The 17,933-nt window shown below is 47.5% G+C and overlaps 1 protein-coding gene across 1 annotated transcript in view; it reads right to left on the bottom strand.

Annotated features, from left to right (window-relative positions):
* Positions 1-1,448: 1,448 nt before the first annotated feature.
* DNAH2 (dynein axonemal heavy chain 2) overlaps positions 1,449-17,933 on the bottom strand; it is a 103,440-nt gene continuing 86,955 nt past the window's right edge. Inside the window, exons 66-88 of the mRNA XM_081162046.1 lie at positions 17,326-17,490; positions 16,641-16,766; positions 16,357-16,505; positions 16,217-16,283; positions 15,934-16,084; positions 15,560-15,708; positions 15,243-15,376; positions 14,985-15,129; positions 14,648-14,847; positions 12,791-12,917; positions 11,194-11,380; positions 10,834-10,982; positions 10,500-10,683; positions 10,078-10,268; positions 4,417-4,608; positions 4,036-4,220; positions 3,559-3,787; positions 3,330-3,481; positions 3,095-3,209; positions 2,429-2,605; positions 2,271-2,345; positions 1,955-2,105; positions 1,449-1,813 (exon numbers count right to left, since the gene is read on the bottom strand). Of these exons, the coding sequence (XP_081018172.1) occupies positions 1,659-1,813; positions 1,955-2,105; positions 2,271-2,345; positions 2,429-2,605; positions 3,095-3,209; positions 3,330-3,481; positions 3,559-3,787; positions 4,036-4,220; positions 4,417-4,608; positions 10,078-10,268; positions 10,500-10,683; positions 10,834-10,982; positions 11,194-11,380; positions 12,791-12,917; positions 14,648-14,847; positions 14,985-15,129; positions 15,243-15,376; positions 15,560-15,708; positions 15,934-16,084; positions 16,217-16,283; positions 16,357-16,505; positions 16,641-16,766; positions 17,326-17,490 (3,555 nt within the window). The 3' untranslated portion in view covers positions 1,449-1,658. The remainder of the gene's footprint in view (positions 1,814-1,954; positions 2,106-2,270; positions 2,346-2,428; positions 2,606-3,094; positions 3,210-3,329; positions 3,482-3,558; positions 3,788-4,035; positions 4,221-4,416; positions 4,609-10,077; positions 10,269-10,499; positions 10,684-10,833; positions 10,983-11,193; positions 11,381-12,790; positions 12,918-14,647; positions 14,848-14,984; positions 15,130-15,242; positions 15,377-15,559; positions 15,709-15,933; positions 16,085-16,216; positions 16,284-16,356; positions 16,506-16,640; positions 16,767-17,325; positions 17,491-17,933) is intronic.

Below are 17,933 nucleotides of genomic sequence, written 5' to 3'. Positions count from 1 at the left end.
CGTGCCCCCTCCTCGCTATATACCCTAGCCCCGGGAGGCGGAGACTGAGTCCCCAGCCCCTTCCCCATTCTATGCCTTTTTCCCTCCCGCCCACAATTTCCTGTGAGGGCCCAGGATGACAGGAAACCAAAAGAGCACCTCAGCCCACCCTTCCCTCTGGTTAGGGAGGGGGGCTCCGGCTGCTTTCAAGGCCCCATTCCCCATCTCACTCCCCTCAGCTCGGGCTGTGCGTCTCGCCCTCGCCATCTCGTGGCTACGTCGGGAAGATCAAGCACAAAGCATGAGCGAGACGGGGGCAAAGAACGTGAAAGGGCAGAGTGGGGTAGGACATGGGATGACGAGACAAGTGGGGTAAAGCCGAGTGAAGGGAGGTGAGGTGTGGCGGAGGAGAGGGGGCGGAGGCCACAGCTTAGAGGCTAGCGGGGATCCTGGTGTGAGGGTCAGGGTTGAAGCTATCACCCCCAACTCGTGGAAAGTACTGGGGAGAAACCCGAAGTGGCCGAGGGATCGGAGACACGTCCCTGCCTAACCACGTCAGACCTCCAAGGCAATTGCACTGACCTATCTGCAAACTCTGACCTTTAGTTAGGGACCGCCGCGTGCCGCCCCGCCTTAGTTTAGAGAAAGGGAATCCCAGACGCGAGTCCTTTCAGGCCCCTCACAACATCCGGAACCCAAGCCATCTGCCTCTCAGCTCTTCCCCCACCCCGCCCTGCTCTTTTCTAGGGCACCGGGATATCCTGAGCCCCAGTCTTCTTCCCAATGCCTTTGCCGAGACCCAAACTTTCATCCTCAGATCTACTCTGCCTGCGACTCAGGCGTCCCGCCCCCCTGAGAAGGAGATGGTTTCCCTCTTTACAGACGCCCGCGCGGCTCCTTGTTACCTGATACTAGGGTGTCCCAGGTGTTCAGATTCCCCAAGGTCTCCCAGGGGGTCGAGCGGCCCCCCCCTCTCCCAGGTCGGGGCTGGGGGGGCCGCTCCGCTCCGCCCCGTGGCGCAGTTGGATTTTCCAACACAAACCCCGCCCCAAAAGCCCCGCCCCTTCCCATGGTCCCGCCCCTCCTCGCACCGAGGTACCCCACCCCTTCTCGGGTTCCGCCCAGCCTTTTGCAGGTTCCTTTCGCCTCAGCGCAAGTGCCGAATAAGATGCCAAATGCGTATTGCGGACTCCGGGGTGCAATGTGCGGGGCTGTCTGTCAAACCCTTATTCCATTTGGATCACGCGCCTTTCCAAAGTAAATCCCGCCCCTAGTTCCAGTCCAGCACTTAGACTTAGCCACACCCTCTTTAGGCCCTTCGGCCCTGCCCATTCATTCGAGGCCACGCCTCTGTCTCTAGGCCTCCCACTTCTCTTTCCCCACCCTGTAGCAGCTCACCGTAGCTCTCTGGTCCTCTGTAAGGCCAGGCTTCCTCCCCAAACCCCACCATCCCATTGAGAAACTTAGGGCTTGTAGTCACGGGTGTTTTACTGCACTGAACTCCAATAAAATTCCACCTTTATGGCTAGTACACTAGGTATCTCCAGGGCCTCATTACACAGCAAATTCAACCAAGGTCAAGGCTTGAGCGAGGTGCAGCCTCGGTCTGAGGTGCATTGTCAGCTTTGGTTCCTAGAGTCTCCGACCCTCTCTCAAGCAGGGAAGAAGAGGAGGCCTTCTCAGTGGTCCAAGTTCATGAGTAGAGCAGTGCCCCTCTTGATCCAATGATCAGATGTCATGGTCCCACACCGGAGGTCGATGCCGATGACAAAGGAAGCTCTGTCTGAGCTGCCTGCCCGGGTGGGATAGTAATAGCAAGGACAGGAGTACATACCTGAGGAAAAAAGAGAAGGAATCAGATCCCAGAAGCATCTGGGAAAACAGGGCAGGAGCACCTGTGCGGGAGGGATGGGGCAAAGGATGGGTTAGGATACAAACTAGGAATGGGGCAGGCAGGTCTAAAGGAGTGGCCCACCCTTGGCGCTCTTCTTTCTACTCTCTGTAGGCCGGAAGTGGATTGTGGGCATGAGGCAGACAAGCTGCATGGGTTCTGCCTCCACCAAGCAGGAGTTCTTCCGGTCCCAGCCGGCACCCTCTAGGTACAGGCCTCGAACCCAGACACCGTCCTGGGGAGACATGGGGGCAGGTTACAGGGAAGTCAAAACCATTGATTGCCAGCACCCCTGACCTGCCACTTCTCTACTCAACTAATTGTTTCCCACCTTTGCTCCCAGCACCCTCCTCCACCAGACCCGCCTTTGCTCAGAGCCCCAAGCACATCTGGTTCCCACCTTGGGTGGATACACTAGGTTGCTGTCATCCACAGTGGAAACGATAAACTCCCAAGAGAGGCTGTCCACTGAAATCTGGGGATTGAAGGTGAGAATAAGGGTGGAGCAAGTACATGTCCTCAGCATCCAGTCCCTATAACACTTTCCACATGGCTCACATTGTTTTGGCGAGCTGAAGACTGCAGTACAGCAGTGAGGAAGCCAGTGGGAAAGGTGAATCCAGACAGCCAGAAGATCACAGGAGGCCGGGCACGACTAGCCCATAGCTCAAACTGTTCCACACGCAGGGCCAAGTCCCGGGTCCATGCAGCCAGTGGCTTTTGCGAGGGATATGCCTGGAGGAGGAGGCAGTATGTGTTCATTCATTCATGCATTCAAGTCCTTATTTTGAGCAGTTGGAGCAAATATGAGAAGAGAATGTGATGTCAGCCCCTGCTCCCCAACTTCAGTTGGATAAAGCACTCCAAAAGCCATTTCCCAGGAAAGAAGCATAAAATGACAACTATTAATTAACAACAATAGCAAGAGTAACAGTAACCAGTCACCATTAATGAAGCACCTACTAAGTGTTATGCATAGTACTGGGAATCCTTGAAACATCCTTGGAGAGATTAGTAACTTGCCCTGAGTAAGATTCTAAATTAATATCTTGTGCAAAGTCAGTCAGTGAATGGCAGAGCCAGATTTCAACCTTGAACCTTCCTGGCTCCAAAGTCCAGGCTTACTGCATTTTGCTCTGTGCCTACCAAGAACCAGGAGACCAGGGACACAGGGTGAGAAGAGATCTCATTGTTGGAATAGGATCAACAGTGGTGTAATCTTGCCTTTCCCCAGAGTGGAGGGACATGGGCATCAAAGATACAATTGAAAATCTCTTCCAGGCTTGTAGACATGACGATGAGGCCCTGAATGCCTTTTTCCAGGTCTGTCAGTGAGAACCTGAGCAGGATAGGGTGGATGGTTAGAGATGGGATGGTCCTGGAAGAGTCATCTTAGGCAGGAAGTGAAGGCTTCCTCTTGCCCCCTCCCCACATTCTGCAGAGCCCCTCTCCATCTTACAGGATGGTCTCCATAAGCTTATTATATCTCTGGATCTCCTGCAGAAGGACCACATTGAGAGGGGAGGGGTCCAGAGCCAGCAGTTTTCGGGTCCCCTCATAGTCGATCATTTCAGGAATCTTCTGTTTCACATCAGTGGCCAACTCAAGGACCTGATGAAGCAGGAGTTCTGAGTGCAGCCCTCTCTTCCTCATGGCTTTTCCTCCCCCAGGTGTCTGTCTGTTCTTACCTTCTCTTCCCGGCTCTGGCCTCCACCCCTGGAGGGTGTAATCTGGGGTTGCAGGGAAAACAGAGTCTCAAAGAGAGTTCGCGCCTCAGTGATCTGGGAGGCCACATCTGCATTGGGGTGCTGGCCAAAGGCCTCAGGGGGGTCCATGCCAGGCAACATGCTGATGTACTCCTTGTAAGAGGCCAGACTGCCATCCTTGGGGATGAAATAAGTCTCCAATACTGACAACCTGGGGAGCCACAGCATAATTATCACCACATTGTGAGGACTTGGGGGTTTCAATGCCAGGCCAAGACCCCAGTCCCTATGTATGACCCATTTGTCCAGCTCTCTGCTCTTGCTCTTCCTCCCAATTCCACACACTCTGCCTTCTACCAATTTCATATTCTCTCCTCAAACACTTCCCCTTCCCCCCTGTCCTACCGCCTGGTCTCTTTGTGTCCTCTGGCCCCCTGTTCAGTGCCATCTCCCCCTCACCGGTAGGAGGGGGTTGATAGAGACTGGTCACAGAAATAATCATTGATGTAGGTGGTGAGCAGGCGCCGGTCCCAGTCATCCGTGACGTGCCCACCGTAGTTGATGCCAGCAATGAGGTACTTGAGCGCATCCCAGGGTGTCTCCTCATACTCATCCAGATAGAGGCTCAGCAAATTCTCTGACACCTGTGCATGGTCCCAGCCCAAACCCCCAGCCCCACATATAGTTATTGTAGGAACTCTTCCAGTGGGACTTTTTTTTTTTTTAATTTTCCAATGGGACTTGAACATAGGCTGTCAGTGGATATTCCTATAGGGGAGCCATGGGGCCAGAAGTGTAAGAAGATAGGGCTGGGATAAGGGACCCCTGGTTAGAACAAACCTCAAAGTCGGAGTCATTGAAGCCATAGATAATGTTCCAGCCAAGCTGCAGGAACTTTTTGCGTTCAAGTAATACCGAGTGGAAGAAGCAGAGTGCAAACAGCAGCTTCTTATACTTAGCAGGTTTGGAGCAACGGGAAAACTGTGGTTCCGTCATCAGTTGGTAAAGACGTGTCATGTTGGCCTTTAGGCCCTGAGGACAATGAAGTACAGAGAAGGGATGGCATCATCTTGTTCCGCTCTGCCACTAGCACCACTGTCTACAGTTGTGGAAGTTGCTCACTGCACAAGGGCACTGGCTGAAGAGCTGAGTAGAGGCTGAAATCTAGCCCTTGATCTGCATGCCAACATGCACCCTCATTCTCAGGGTTGGCTGCCTTTCTCTAATTTACACACAGGCACTGTATGGGCTAATGGCAGCCCTACCTTCTTGTCCTCCCACTTTTGATCTTCTCAGTCACAATGTTCTCAATGATGGGTAGGCCAACTCAATTTGGGAGTACCAGAAAATAGGAAAAAGGCAAAGATATACATGCAACTATTAATGAACAAAAATGAACACTATGTTATGTGCAAAGGTTCAGTATAGATTAAAAGGGCCATAGTATATCATCAAGGAGGAATATTGTATGTGAATAAGTTGGAATTTGGGCTAAGTGTTACAAAGGGGAAGGATGTGACTAAGCTGAGAGGAGAGTCTTGGTTTTCAGGAGGTGGAAAGAACTGAAGGAAAGAGACACAAAGGGGAAGATAAGTGAGAAGATGAATCTAACTGAAGTCAAGTGTGAGTGCTCAGGTTGGGTAAGAAGGGCCATTAACAGATGGAGATGCAATAAGAATGACAGCTTGAGCCATTTGGACCTGATTCACCAGGTGTCATGGAGCCACTTGCTGTCTTGAGTAGAACAGTGATATGCTGAAACAGTGTCTTAAGAAGACTCACCTATTATGGACAGAATGGATTAGTGAGAAAACTGAAGCAAGAATATTGGAGAAAGCAGTAACAAAAAGAAAATGTGATTTTTAAAATGCCATTTATAACATCGAAATATGTAAGGTGTGAATAAATCTAATAAAAATATACAAATCTTCATAGAGAAAATTACAAAACTTTATTGAAATAAAGAACAAATGAAGAGACATACTATTTTCATGGATTGGGAGGCTCAATATCCTACAGATGTAGATTTCTTCAAAATTGATCCATAGGATTTTTTTGTGGAACTTGATAAGCTAATTCCAAAATTTATGTTGGAGCCCAGCTGGTGTGGCTCAGTGGTTGAGCATCAACCTATGAACCAGGAGGTTCGATTCTCAGGGCGCATGCCCAGGTTTCAGGCTCCATCCCCAGTAGGGGGTGTGCAGGAGGCAGCCGATCAATGACTCCCACATCATTGATGTTTCTATGTCTCTCTCCCTCTCTCTGAAATCAATAAAAACATATTAAGAAAAATTTACGTTGGAGAGTAGCCTAAAGAAAAATAAGGTAAGGAGACTTGCCTTACCAGCTATAAAGAATTATTATAGAGCTCTATGGTAATTAAGATAGTGTATAGTGACCCCAATATAAACAACTTGATCAATTAACAGAATAAAGGACCCAGAAACATATATATATATATATATATATATATATATATATATATATATATATATGTATATGTATGTGTATGTGTATGTGTATGTATATGTATATATGTATATGTATATATACATACATACATATACATATATATGCATATATGATTTAAACATAATTTAAGGCTGAGCAGACACATTGCAGATCAGAAGGGTAATTGTGGGCTGTTCAATAATAGTACTGGGAGAATTGGTTATCCATGTGGAAAAAATATTAGACCTCTACTTCATTCTACACTCACAAAAATTTATTTGAAGTGACTGAAAACCTATATGTGAAAGTCAAGTTATAAAACTGTTTTCAAGGCAAGTATAAGAGAGTGCCTTTATCACCTTGGAGTAAGCAAAGATTTCTTGAACAAGACATAGGAGCACAACCCATGAAAAAGGAGATAGCTAAATTAAACCTGATAAAAACTAAGAATTTCTATCCACTGAAAAATAACATAAAGAAAAAAGACAACCCACAAAACACGTAATTTACAAAGGCTAGTGACCTGGAATATAAGAACTACAAAACATGAAGAACAGCATGAATAAATGTCAAGTACATAAAGTTTATATGGCATGGTTTCATTAGCCATGCAAACTTTTTTGTTAAAATTATAAAGAAAAGAAAAGAAAGTGACAAACACAACATTCAGAATAATAGCTTCTTCTGAGTGGGGAGAAAATGTAGTGAGATTGAGGAGAAGTGCACGGAGACTTTAAAGAAAAATTATAATCTTTCTTACACAGGGTGATGGGCACACAGGTATTTATTGAATCTTGATCTGTTATATTTTGCATATATTTCATAAATATTCTTTTGTATCTACTTTTAAAAGACTGGATGGCCGGCAGTGATCCAAGAACATACTCCAGGATTATACCCCAAACTGGGGGCTGTGATTAATGGGGACTTTCTAATTTGAAGTAAAACTCAGATGAACCACCATCCCCTTGACTATTTGGGCTGACTTTGTATACGTAGAGGCAAAACCTGGCCTCTTTCACAGGACAACAAAATACCTGATCTAGATTGGATCCTGTTCTGGGGGAAGGGGTGGATTTATAAAGGCCATGATTGGATCATTTAACAAAAAATGAATATATAATAGATTTAAATGAAAATATTATATCAATTTTTAAAATTAATCCTCACCCGAGGATGTTTTTTCCATTGATTTTTATAGAGAGTGAAGTTAGAAATATTGATGTGAGAGAAACACATTGATTGGTTCTCTCCATCACGTGCCCAATCGGGCTAGGGATTGAACCTGCAATCCAGGCATGTGCCCTTGACCAAGAATCGAAGCTGCAACCCTTTGGTGTGTGGGCTGACTCTCTAACCACTGAGACCACCAGCCAGGGCTGCATCTTTTTTTTTTTTAATTTGGTAACTGTGCTGCAGTTATACAAGAACAATCTTATTCTTAGGGTTGAGCCATTTACGTTGAAATACATTTAAGTACTTAGCAGTAAAGGACCATGATATATGTATCTTACTTTCAAATGGCTCAGAAAAGGTGTGTATGTGTGAAAAGAGAAAAACAGAGAGAGATCAAATGATATGGCAAGTGGGGCAAAATGTTAACAATAGATGAATCTGGGTAACACATATGTGGGTGTTCATTGCACTATTGTTATTCTTACAATTTTTCTGTAAATTTAAAATAATTTCCAAATAAAGTATTTCAAAATACTGGCCTTTTTGTAAGCTTCCAAAAGAAATCCAGTTGTACCAAGTAAACCCTGAATATTCTACTTCCACTGAAGATTTGGCTGATCGCAAGGAGGTTCTGTCTTTCACAAAAAGCACTCCTGGGCAAAGCCAGATGGCCTCTCTCTCCTCCGAGCCCCCCCATTGCTGATTCCTCTCTCCCTCCTCCTAGGTTTCCCTCAGACTCATTGCCCCCTTCATGAAGCAGACCTAAATAGCACCTACCTTTGCACTTACACACCTCTACCCATCACAGGGTACTCGATCTAGCTACCAAGGCACACTCCTCTCTTAGAAGGCAAAGAAAAAAAGTTCTTTTAAAAAATGAATAAAAAAATATTCTGTTACACTGGGGACATATTTCTGGACTATTTTACATTTTTAAATGGGGACATGGAATGCTTTTTTGGCAGAAAAAAAATAAAGGTAAATAAAAATCAACTTTAAACATATCTCTTTAAAAAAAATAGTGGCACCATTAACAAAAATAAGATGATGATATGATCTATGGTGGAGGCGCTGATGACTTGTTTTGAATGTGGGACTTGTCAAGAAGAAATAAATGTTTTGTCATCAGATGGAATTCAGACCTGGCACTGAGTCTGCTACTGGAGCCAGAGATGGGGACTGGAGTTGAATTGGGGAAAGGGCAATCTCTTCATCAAGTTGGGAAAGGAGGAAATGAGGAATGAGAAAAGCCGGAGGTCAAGGACTGTCTTCAGATACAACCACGGGACAGGAAGAGAAAGCAGCACAGAATAAATGATGTCGCAAGAGGCAGAGGGATAAGTGGGAGTGTGTGTCAGGGAAACCAGAGAAAGGGACAGTCCTCTGTCAACTACCCGGGGTGTTCGAGGAGGACTCAGAACCCCCAAGAGAGACCTCCAAGCACGTGTGCATTCAAACAGCGTTTACTTGTTGAGCATCTGCTACATACAAGTCCCTGCTCCAGCCATAGGATGAGCAAAATGGTGAGAAAGAGAAAAATCCCATGGTGCCTGCCCTCATGGAGCTTGCAGTCTAGAGAATTAGGGGCATTGAGGAGGATTACACTGACACATGTAAAATTACTGTGGCAGTAAGAGCCAGGAGTGGTAGATGTTTCACGAGAGTGGCCGCTGGGATGTGGACCTAGACATGGAGGTCAGAGGCTTCCTGAGACTAGAAGGGGCAAAGAAGGGATGGGGAGGAAAGGAGAGAGCAGCATAAACAAGGGCCTTAGGGCAGGAGAATACAGGGTTTATTGAGGAAGAACAAAAAGATTTAAAAATTAATGGTGCAGGTACAGCAAAGAAAGGGAGGGGAGAGTGGCAAGGATGAAGGGGGGAGGTGCCTGCTGGGATACACAGGCCGTGTTAATATGGGTTTCGATCTTGCCTAAAAGCAATGAAAAGCTACTAAATAGTTTAAGCAGGGGGTAAATGGGTGGGATGTAGCAACATGATCAGATTTTCTTAATTAAAAAAGATGAAATATTGCCATATTTAGGCAACCTGCATGAACCTTAAGAGTATTTTGCTAAGTGAAATAAGTCAGACAGAAAAGGACAAGAACCGTATTATTTCACTAATATGTAGGATATAAAACAAAAAGCACAAACAAAACAAAAATAACTCATAGGTACAGACAGCATGATCAGATTTTAAAGGATCAGTGTGATGGCATTCAACAGTGACCTTGTGCCCAGCAAGGATATCGGGGTTAGGTTCCATTGGTTGAGGCTCTACCCCCAATAGGGGGCATGCAGGAGGCAGCCAATCAATGACTGACATCATTCATGTTTCTCTCTCTCCCTCTCCCTTCCTCTGTCTGAAATCAATAAAGACATATTCTTTAAAACAATGTTAAAACAAAACAAAACAAAACAGTGACCTTGTAATATTGGAGATAAAAGTTTCAATAGAGTTGGAGAGAAGGGAGAGAAGGGGACCCAGCCAAGTGTGACATTAGGGAGAGAATGTAAGGCAACTTTGGGAAACAGGAAGGTTCTCTGGACTAGGTATTTACTCTTCAGTGCCTCAGTTTCCTATCTGTAAAATGGGTTAATAGCATTTACCTGATAGTGTGTGTGTGTGTATGTATTAAATGAATTAATAAATGTAAATCGATTAGAACAATGCATGGCACATAACAACACTCAAGAAAATCAGGTATTACTATTATGTTCTAAGAGTTTGGCACAAAGACGAGAAATGAGATAAAATTTTTTAGAGGACAGTAGAATCAAAACATGTTGTTAAGGTTAAGCCCTCTCTGATGCTAGCAGAAGGAAAGGTAGACCAGATGGTATGGTTGATGCTGGCTATCTACAGTCGCCCATACCTTTGGTGGTTCTGTGGTCATCTTGATGCTGGCCTGTAAGATTGAGATAGGGAAGTCGGGGTGGGGACTAGAGCTGAGCCACAGGCGGAAGGAAGGGTGAGGATCCTCCACCTGCAGTTGTTCCACCAGTTTGTCCAGATTAGGCATCCAAGAGAGTGACAGATGGCAGTTAGCCAGGAATACCCAATGTCCTGCAAGGAGATACTAGATTCAGTGGGACCCATTCTCTAAACCCCATCTGTCCCCACACTATCCATCTGATTGTATGTGTGTGGGAAGGGGCTCAAAATGCTCAGGTCTGCCACTCCTGGGGCCTTCTGGAAAAGTGGGAGCTGCAGTTATGGCAGTGTGATTGAGGCTGGAGGCTCTGGTGAGTAGGATCAGGGCCAAGGAGGGGGTAGAAGGACAAGAATGACACTAACCCTGAAACATGCCCTCTCGGAGGAGCCGAGCAGCAATGGGGGCTTGGCCTTGGCCCAGGGACAGGGCGTGAAAACGCTGAGCCATGCCTGTGTGCTCTGCCAGCTGGAGCAGGGCACTGGTGGGGTCCACACCAGGGGACAGGATGAATACCAGTGGGGTTCGTGGGGTTGAGTCCTCCAGCACCTGTCAGAAGCATAGGGTATGGCCTCAAGCAGAAGGCCAAGTAACATGAGTGGGAGAGAGATAGAGGAAATGCATATGGTAGACTGGAATGGGGAGAGGGAGGCAGGAAGGACCCAGGGGTGGTGCGGGAAAGGAAACCAAGCCACTGACCAACTTCATGTTTAGCACAGGTGGTTCAATGAAGCGGGAGCCAAGGTTGGAGACAATGAAAGAGGTAACACAGAATGCCACTCGGTCCTGGCGTAGGGAGCGAACAATCAGCATCCGTTGCATTTCATTGCAAGCATTCTCCCACTCACCTGGGGATGAGTTGAGTTGAGTTTTTGTAGGGTGAGTGTGGAAGAGCAGGGAGTTTAAACAAAGGGGCACCTGCAGGGAATGCTCTGCCAGGAGGCAGCTGGATGAGGGGAACTTGGGAGAGGGGATAAAGAACAAAGGGAAGGGCAAGCACATGGGCTGAATGGAGGGAAGGAAAAATGCAGGAGTGGGGAGGCTCAGATGCCTGGGCACCTGGCAGCATAGCCTTCTCCGGGGTGGCATTGGTATACCACTGGTACCAGTCACGAGGATACTGTTCAAAGGAGTTCATGAGTCCATGAAAATTGGTTAGTTTGTCTAGCTCTGTGATGTTATCCCAGTAGGCATCTGCGAGCCAGCTAGTACATGGGTTATCCATTTGGCCCTCCCGATCCAGGACCTGGGGGAAAGGAGACAGGAAAAAGGGATTGACTGGGAACATCTCCAAAAGAAAGTTACCTTTTTTTTTAAAACATGGGAAATCCAAGATGAGTCTTACATGAAACAGAATGGAAAAATGAATACAGGAATCCAAGATGGATTGGAATCCACCTTTATTAAGGAAATAAATGGGGGTTTCAGCCTCTCAGCTACTGTAGAGCTATCACAGTTCAAATTTAGGGAGCTTGCGCCCTCTGGTGGTTGCATCTTACCTAATCCTATCAACTGGTAGCTTCACCCTTCAGAGAAGAGCAAATTCCCTTCTTCACTCTTGAACAAATATTTATTGTTCACCAACTGCAAGTTTTTTAAGCACATGGAATACATCACTGAACAAAAAGTACAAATATATATGCCCCTAAGTAGCTTTTTTCCAACATGAGAGGGCAGATAATGAACCAAAACATAAATGAGTGAATTATCTAGTATATTAGAGATTTTTCCAGTGCCATGGAAAAATAGAATAAGTTGAGGGAGATAAGGAAGATTGAAGTGCTGAGGGGTAAAGTGTTAAATGAGAAAGTCAAGGATGTCTTAGGAGGTGAGATTTGAATCAAATATTGGAGGAGGTGAGAGAGGGGCCAAGTGTGTACACCTGAGGGTGTAGTTTTCTGGGAGAAGGAACAGCCAGCGTAAAAGGCCCTAAGGTGGGACATGCCTGTGACAGCAAGGAGGCCTGTGCAGCTGGAGTGGGTGGATTGAGAAGCTGGACGGTGGGAGATGACATCAGTGATGTGCAACCATTTTAAAAGAATCTCTTGCCACTGAGTTGAGAAATCTGGGGTGGCGGGCATTGGGAGGTTACTGCTAAAACCCAGATGAGAGGTGACGTGAAGATGTCAAAATAAATGAAACTGTTGTCCACGGGGATGGGAGACTGACTAGCCCAGGGAAATGCAGTATCGTTGTGAGGTTCATGTGTGGGTGTTTTTCTCCAGCCACATTCAGCTTCATGGGCCACACAGGAACAGTAGAGCAGGATCTAACCAGAGTGGTAGTTTGCCAAGCAAATGCAACACAGGGGGAAGGGTGGGGAAGGCGTTGAGGTGCTTGCAAGGAGGACAGTGTCATGGTGGCCATGCTGCAGGCCAGGGAAAGAGTGGCTTGAGAGGTAGTGAAAGAGCTGCAAGATCATGCCAATCAGGGGTCACAGGTAAGAGGATCCCCAAAAGTCCCACCTGTAATGTGAGCATGGCAAGTCACTGCCATAGCCCAAGAGAGCTCATCATGCCCCTACTCCTGGCAGTTCTCCTCAGCTCACTTGCTGGAGCTTTGGGCCTCATCCTCCAGGTCTGGAGTCCTCTTCATACTTGCCACCATCCTCAACCTTGACCACCCCACACTAGGATGTGCCCTCTACCCAACTCACCACACCACCACGTAGAAAGAAGTTGTACTCATCCATGTTGAGCTTGCCAGAAGTCTCCAGGATTTTTGCACACATCTGAAAACTGAATAGCAGCTTGTGGCGCTCAAAAAGGGTGCGGCAGGTATATCTGAGAGAAGGGGACAGGGAGGGTGGAGGGGAGAAGACACTCCATATGAACGCTTACTGAGCAAACATCATACAACCGCAGAGTCCTATGCAGAAGAAGGATCTTTATCACATCTAGTTCAAACCTCCTATAAACTGCCAAGCACTCAGGGACCTAGAGAAAGCACATGATTTTCTCAGAGTTCACTGGTAAAATCAAACATTCGTTTCTATTAAAAAACACCCAATATTGACTGGACCCTTACTATGTGCCAGACACTCTTCCAGGTCCTGAAGACACAAATATGAATAAGCCAGACTCTCTGTCCTGGAGGAAGTCAGGTAGCATGGGAAGGACAAATGGATGAGAGAGGCCACTGATTATGCAACGATGTGATGAATTCTATAGAGGGTGGCAGTGAGTGAAGGGATCACAGGACAGGGGTGCCCACCATGCCTGGTGGACACAAGGAAAGTTTTTGTTGTTGTTGTTGTTTTAAAGAAGAGTTTACTGATTTTTAGAGAGAGGGAGAAAGGGAGAAGAGAGAAACATTGATGTGAGAGGGTAATATGTAGCAGCTGCCTCCTGCATGCCCTCTACCAGGGATTAAGCCCACAATCCTGGCCTGTGCCCTGACCAGGAATGGAACCAGCAACCTCTTGGTGCACTGGACGACACCCAACCAACTGAGCCAGACCAGCCATAGAGAGGGAAGTTTCTTAGTGGAGTTGCTCTGAGGTGCAGCAGAGTTACTGAGTGATGTAGAAGAGGAAGAGAGGGGAGGACTCCATGGAGAGCCCAGAGCAGAAGCAAATGTAGAGGTGGGGTTTGGGGGAAGCAGACATGGAAGGCAGTTGGCACTGCTCAGGCATCCAGTGGAAGGTGGGGAAAGGTGAAGCTGAGGAGGCAAGTGGAGGACAGGTCACGAAGGGCTCTGCGGGCCTTTCAAAGAATTTAAGCCAGGAGTGGCATGATCAGATTCGTGTTCAGAAGGCTCTCACAGACAGCTACAAGAGGGCACATTGGAGAGGGACAAAATTAGAGGCAGGATGACCTGTTAGGAGATGGTTGTGCAATTCAGAAAGAAAGATCATGAAGGCCTGAACTAAAGTGCAGTTGTAGCCATGGGGAGAACTGGGAGGGAACCATTTGCACAAAGATACATGAGCAAAACCTGGTGACTGATCTGAAAGGCAAGGAGAGGGAAGAGTCACGGAGAACTTTCATTCTTCCACTCTCTGGCTGGGGTGACTGGGAAGTGGGCATTGGTGCCATTTAAGGGTGAGGACCTTGAAGGAAAAGGGTAGATAATGAGTTTGACCTGAAACAAGCTGAACTTGAGGGGTCTGCAGGGTGTATATGTAGGGAAGTCAAGCACCCTGCTACTCACCAGGAGCATTAGACATGTAGGCCCTCAGGTCCCACCCTCAACTTACTGAATCTGAATCTGTATTTAACAAGATTCCTGTGCTTTATATTACTATTTGAAAAGTGCTGGTATAGTAGACAGTTGTATACATAAGTTCAATGTTCAAGGGAGAGCTAAAGATGTAAAACTGGGAACAGTCAGCCCACAGGTGATGGTTGGACCATGACAATGGATAAGCTACCTCTGGAAGGTGTATGGGGAGGAGAGCAGGAGACCAAGATGGTGGTATGGGAAAGCGCTAAGGCACAACTAGCAAGAAGGGTCAGCGTTAGAGCCAGCCACTTGGCCTCCTGCCTAGGGCATGTGGGGAGAAGCCTCAAACCTGTAGACAGCATAGGTATGATATTCATTCAGGTAGTCAATGCGGTCCTCCAGCTTGTTGCTACGATGGCTTTTATCAATGCTGAGGATAAAGAGGTTGATGTAGGCATCCAGCGAGAATTGGTACATGGGGTCGATGCGGCCCATGTCATTGAGCACGAAGAACAGGACTGATGCCCGCTGGGCACAAGGGCGGTAAGCCTGCAGAGGGGGCAGAGTCAGAGGATACAGAGGAGCATGGCAGATGGCAGGGATTCAGGGAGGGAAGGTTCCTCAAGCATGATTAGAGTTGCTTCTTGATGGCTAGTGGGGCTGGGCTGGAGGGCACAGGAGCTCACCTCACGGGCCAAGTCAATGTTGATCTCCGTGGTTTCACTGGTCTCCAGCTGCTCAGTCACCTCTGTGGCGGTTATCTTGGAGGTCTGAAGGGTGTTCACCAGCTGCACGTCATCTAGCAGGGAGCCTGTGGCCTCATTCAGCAGCCTGGAGGGAAGCCAAGAGGCACATGGATGGAGGGGGCAGGGGCTCCATCAGCCCCCTGCTGTGCTAGTTGTGTCTGTGAGTGGACCAGCGGGAGGGTGGAGGCAAGGTCTCACCGAAGGATCTCATCCTCCAGCTCCTTGAGCTTTTTCTTGCCAGCAGCGATATTGATGACTAGTGAGTCCTTCTGCTCCTCCAACTCAGGCCGCTCCTTCCGGACCACAATGCCCAGCAGTTGGGCCTCTAGGCCCTAGAAGGATGCCAGGACTCATGGCAAGAATCTCACTCCAGCAACCTTCATCCTTTCCATCCCTTTACCCCTCTCAGGTCACTTGTACCTCCCCAACACAATCAGCTTTTTTCTTAATCCTGCCAGGCTCTACAACCCTGCCTGCTTCACCCTAGTTCAGTCTAGGCATCAGATCCCACTCACCTGTTCTTTGACTGCAAAGTTGACAATGGTGGTCTTGGCTGAGGTCTCTGGGCTGTAGTGGGGGTTGGAGAGCTTAGTGGTGATGTAGAAACGAAAACTGGGATTGTATTCTATCTCCTTATCTCCAATGCGAATCAGCAGCCGACCACCTGTATCCACAAGAGGGTCAAGGGCAAGGACCCATGAGACCAGGTGTGGGCTGACCCATTAGTTTCCCTACCAGCTTCCAGGGGTGGCGGTGACAGCCCGGGACTGTCTGACAGATAAATGGAGGACACAGCCAAAGAGCCAGCCCTTTCCTCCCCAGTGTCCTACTCGGCTGGTCCTTAGAATTTGTCCCACAGTCCAATACCACAATAAGCCTGGGCCCTGACCAATTTGAGATACAGATTTGTTGAGCACGGGGTTGAGTGTGGGGTCCAGATATTCCTGCACATTCTGGAGCAGGACTGGGTATCCAAACTGGATGGCATTTTCTAAGATTCGAAGGTAATCGCTCATCTGCAGGTCAATGATCTGAAGGCCCTAGAGAGCAAGAAAAAAGATGGAAGAAACACAGGGATTCAAAGAAGAAAATGGCCCAAGGGTAGGACCTTCAGAAGAGACAGGCTTGGGAAGAGACTCTAAGGCGGAAAAAACAGCCCCCCAGCTTTATACCTGGTTCCCTTCCATGTTCTTGATCCACTTCAGGGCCTGGGCCTGAGGGTCAATCATCAGTGCCCACCTGAAGGAGGGACTATCTGTCAGAAGACAGGCTCTGCCCTTATTCCTCCTCATGCTCCCAGCAGCATCCTTACCTGTTGCCACGGGTGACGATGATGCCATTCTCAGTGGAGAAGGCATCTGAGGGCAACCCTTGGATGTTCCAGTCCCGAACTTTGGTAGGATTGGACAGGAAGTCATCAAAGGTGAAGCGAGGTGAGCAAGGAACCTGAAGTTCCCAAATCTGGGTAGGGAAGAGCCCCAAATTTCAGCCTGGAGATCTGAGCTCAGCACCCAAGACCTTTTCCAATATCTCTTATTACTCCCAAGGGTCCTGGTCTCAGAACCTGAGATCTCACTCATCATTTCTGAGCCTCACCTTCCTGATCCAGATCTGGTTGACAATCTCATCCCGGTAGTTGGTCAGGAAGGGTCCCATGTAGGACAGGAAAGCAGCTGCCAGAAGACAGTCACCCACCAAGTAGCCCAGGTCCTCCTCCAAGCCCTGGAGGACAGTAGGGGAGGTGTAAGCCTGTCAGGGGCCACAGCACTAGGAGACACTTGGAATGCTTTGAAGGTACTCTCCTCTGAACACTATCTGGATCAAACGGATTCTTTCCCTCTCCTAAACCTTTGTGCCCTGAGAACTCTAACCTGGTTCTAATTACTTTTGAGTTCTCCATCTTTGACAGCAATTCTATTTACATTCTGGTGATAAGGCCTAACACTTTCACAAAACTAAGAGCTCACTGAAGGCAGAGAGACAAGATCCCCCTGCCTGTTTCTATCTGGGTTAATGTGCTGTATAAAGGATCCTCGGGCATGCTTTCTAGCTGTGCCTAAACATGGAAATAGATCTCCAATGGTACAAAAAAATCTTTCCTTTCACTCTTCTCACCAAATGTGAGGAAAGGGAGGAGAAGAACACCTCTTCCCTATTCTTGGGTGTCCCTACACCCAGGCGTCTGTATTTTCCCTGACTGTCCCTCAACCTAAAGGGGACGGGAGCTCTTGGAACTAGTTGACAGGGAGGAAGGAGAGCCAGGTGGTACAACTGATCTCACCTTTACGGTCTCCTCCCATCGGGCCTTCTCACCAGCCAACCCAGACACCAACATTCCAGCTCGCTCCAGCTTCACCTCCATCTCCTTAGACCTCTTTCGAAGCTCTTCCTTTTGTGCCAGCTTCTCATCGTACTGTTTCTTTAGCATCTCCAGTTTCTCAGCCACCTGGGAGCAATCAGAGAAAGGAATCAAACACAGGACTTGGGGCCAGATTGTTCTGGGTTCAAATCACCAATATGCTATTGTTTTGGCTGCACAACCTTGAGTAAATTAATCTCTTCAAGTCCTTGTTTTTCTCATGTGCAAAATAAGAATTATAACACCTACCATATAGAGTTGTTGTCAGGAGAAAAAAAGATAAAGTATGTGTGATGAGTTTTCTTTCCCTTCTCTCCGCCACTCTTTCCTTGAGCCCAGAAATTACTTGGTAATGAAACTCAAAGCTGGGTAGGAGACAGACTTCTTGTAGCATCATAAACCATACGAGATATGTTGGCAAGAAAGGATCAGAGTGCACATAAATGACTGCCACTCCATGCCAGAGGCCATACCCAAAATGTGACCTTGAAAGAGAAAGGAAAAGCTAGAAATGAACCCTGGAACTGTTG

The sequence above is a fragment of the Miniopterus schreibersii genome (genome assembly GCF_964146895.1).
Source record: "Miniopterus schreibersii genome assembly, chromosome: 16".
Classification (NCBI taxonomy): Eukaryota; Metazoa; Chordata; class Mammalia; order Chiroptera; family Miniopteridae; genus Miniopterus; species Miniopterus schreibersii.
This window is presented reverse-complemented; position numbering and strand designations above follow the sequence as displayed.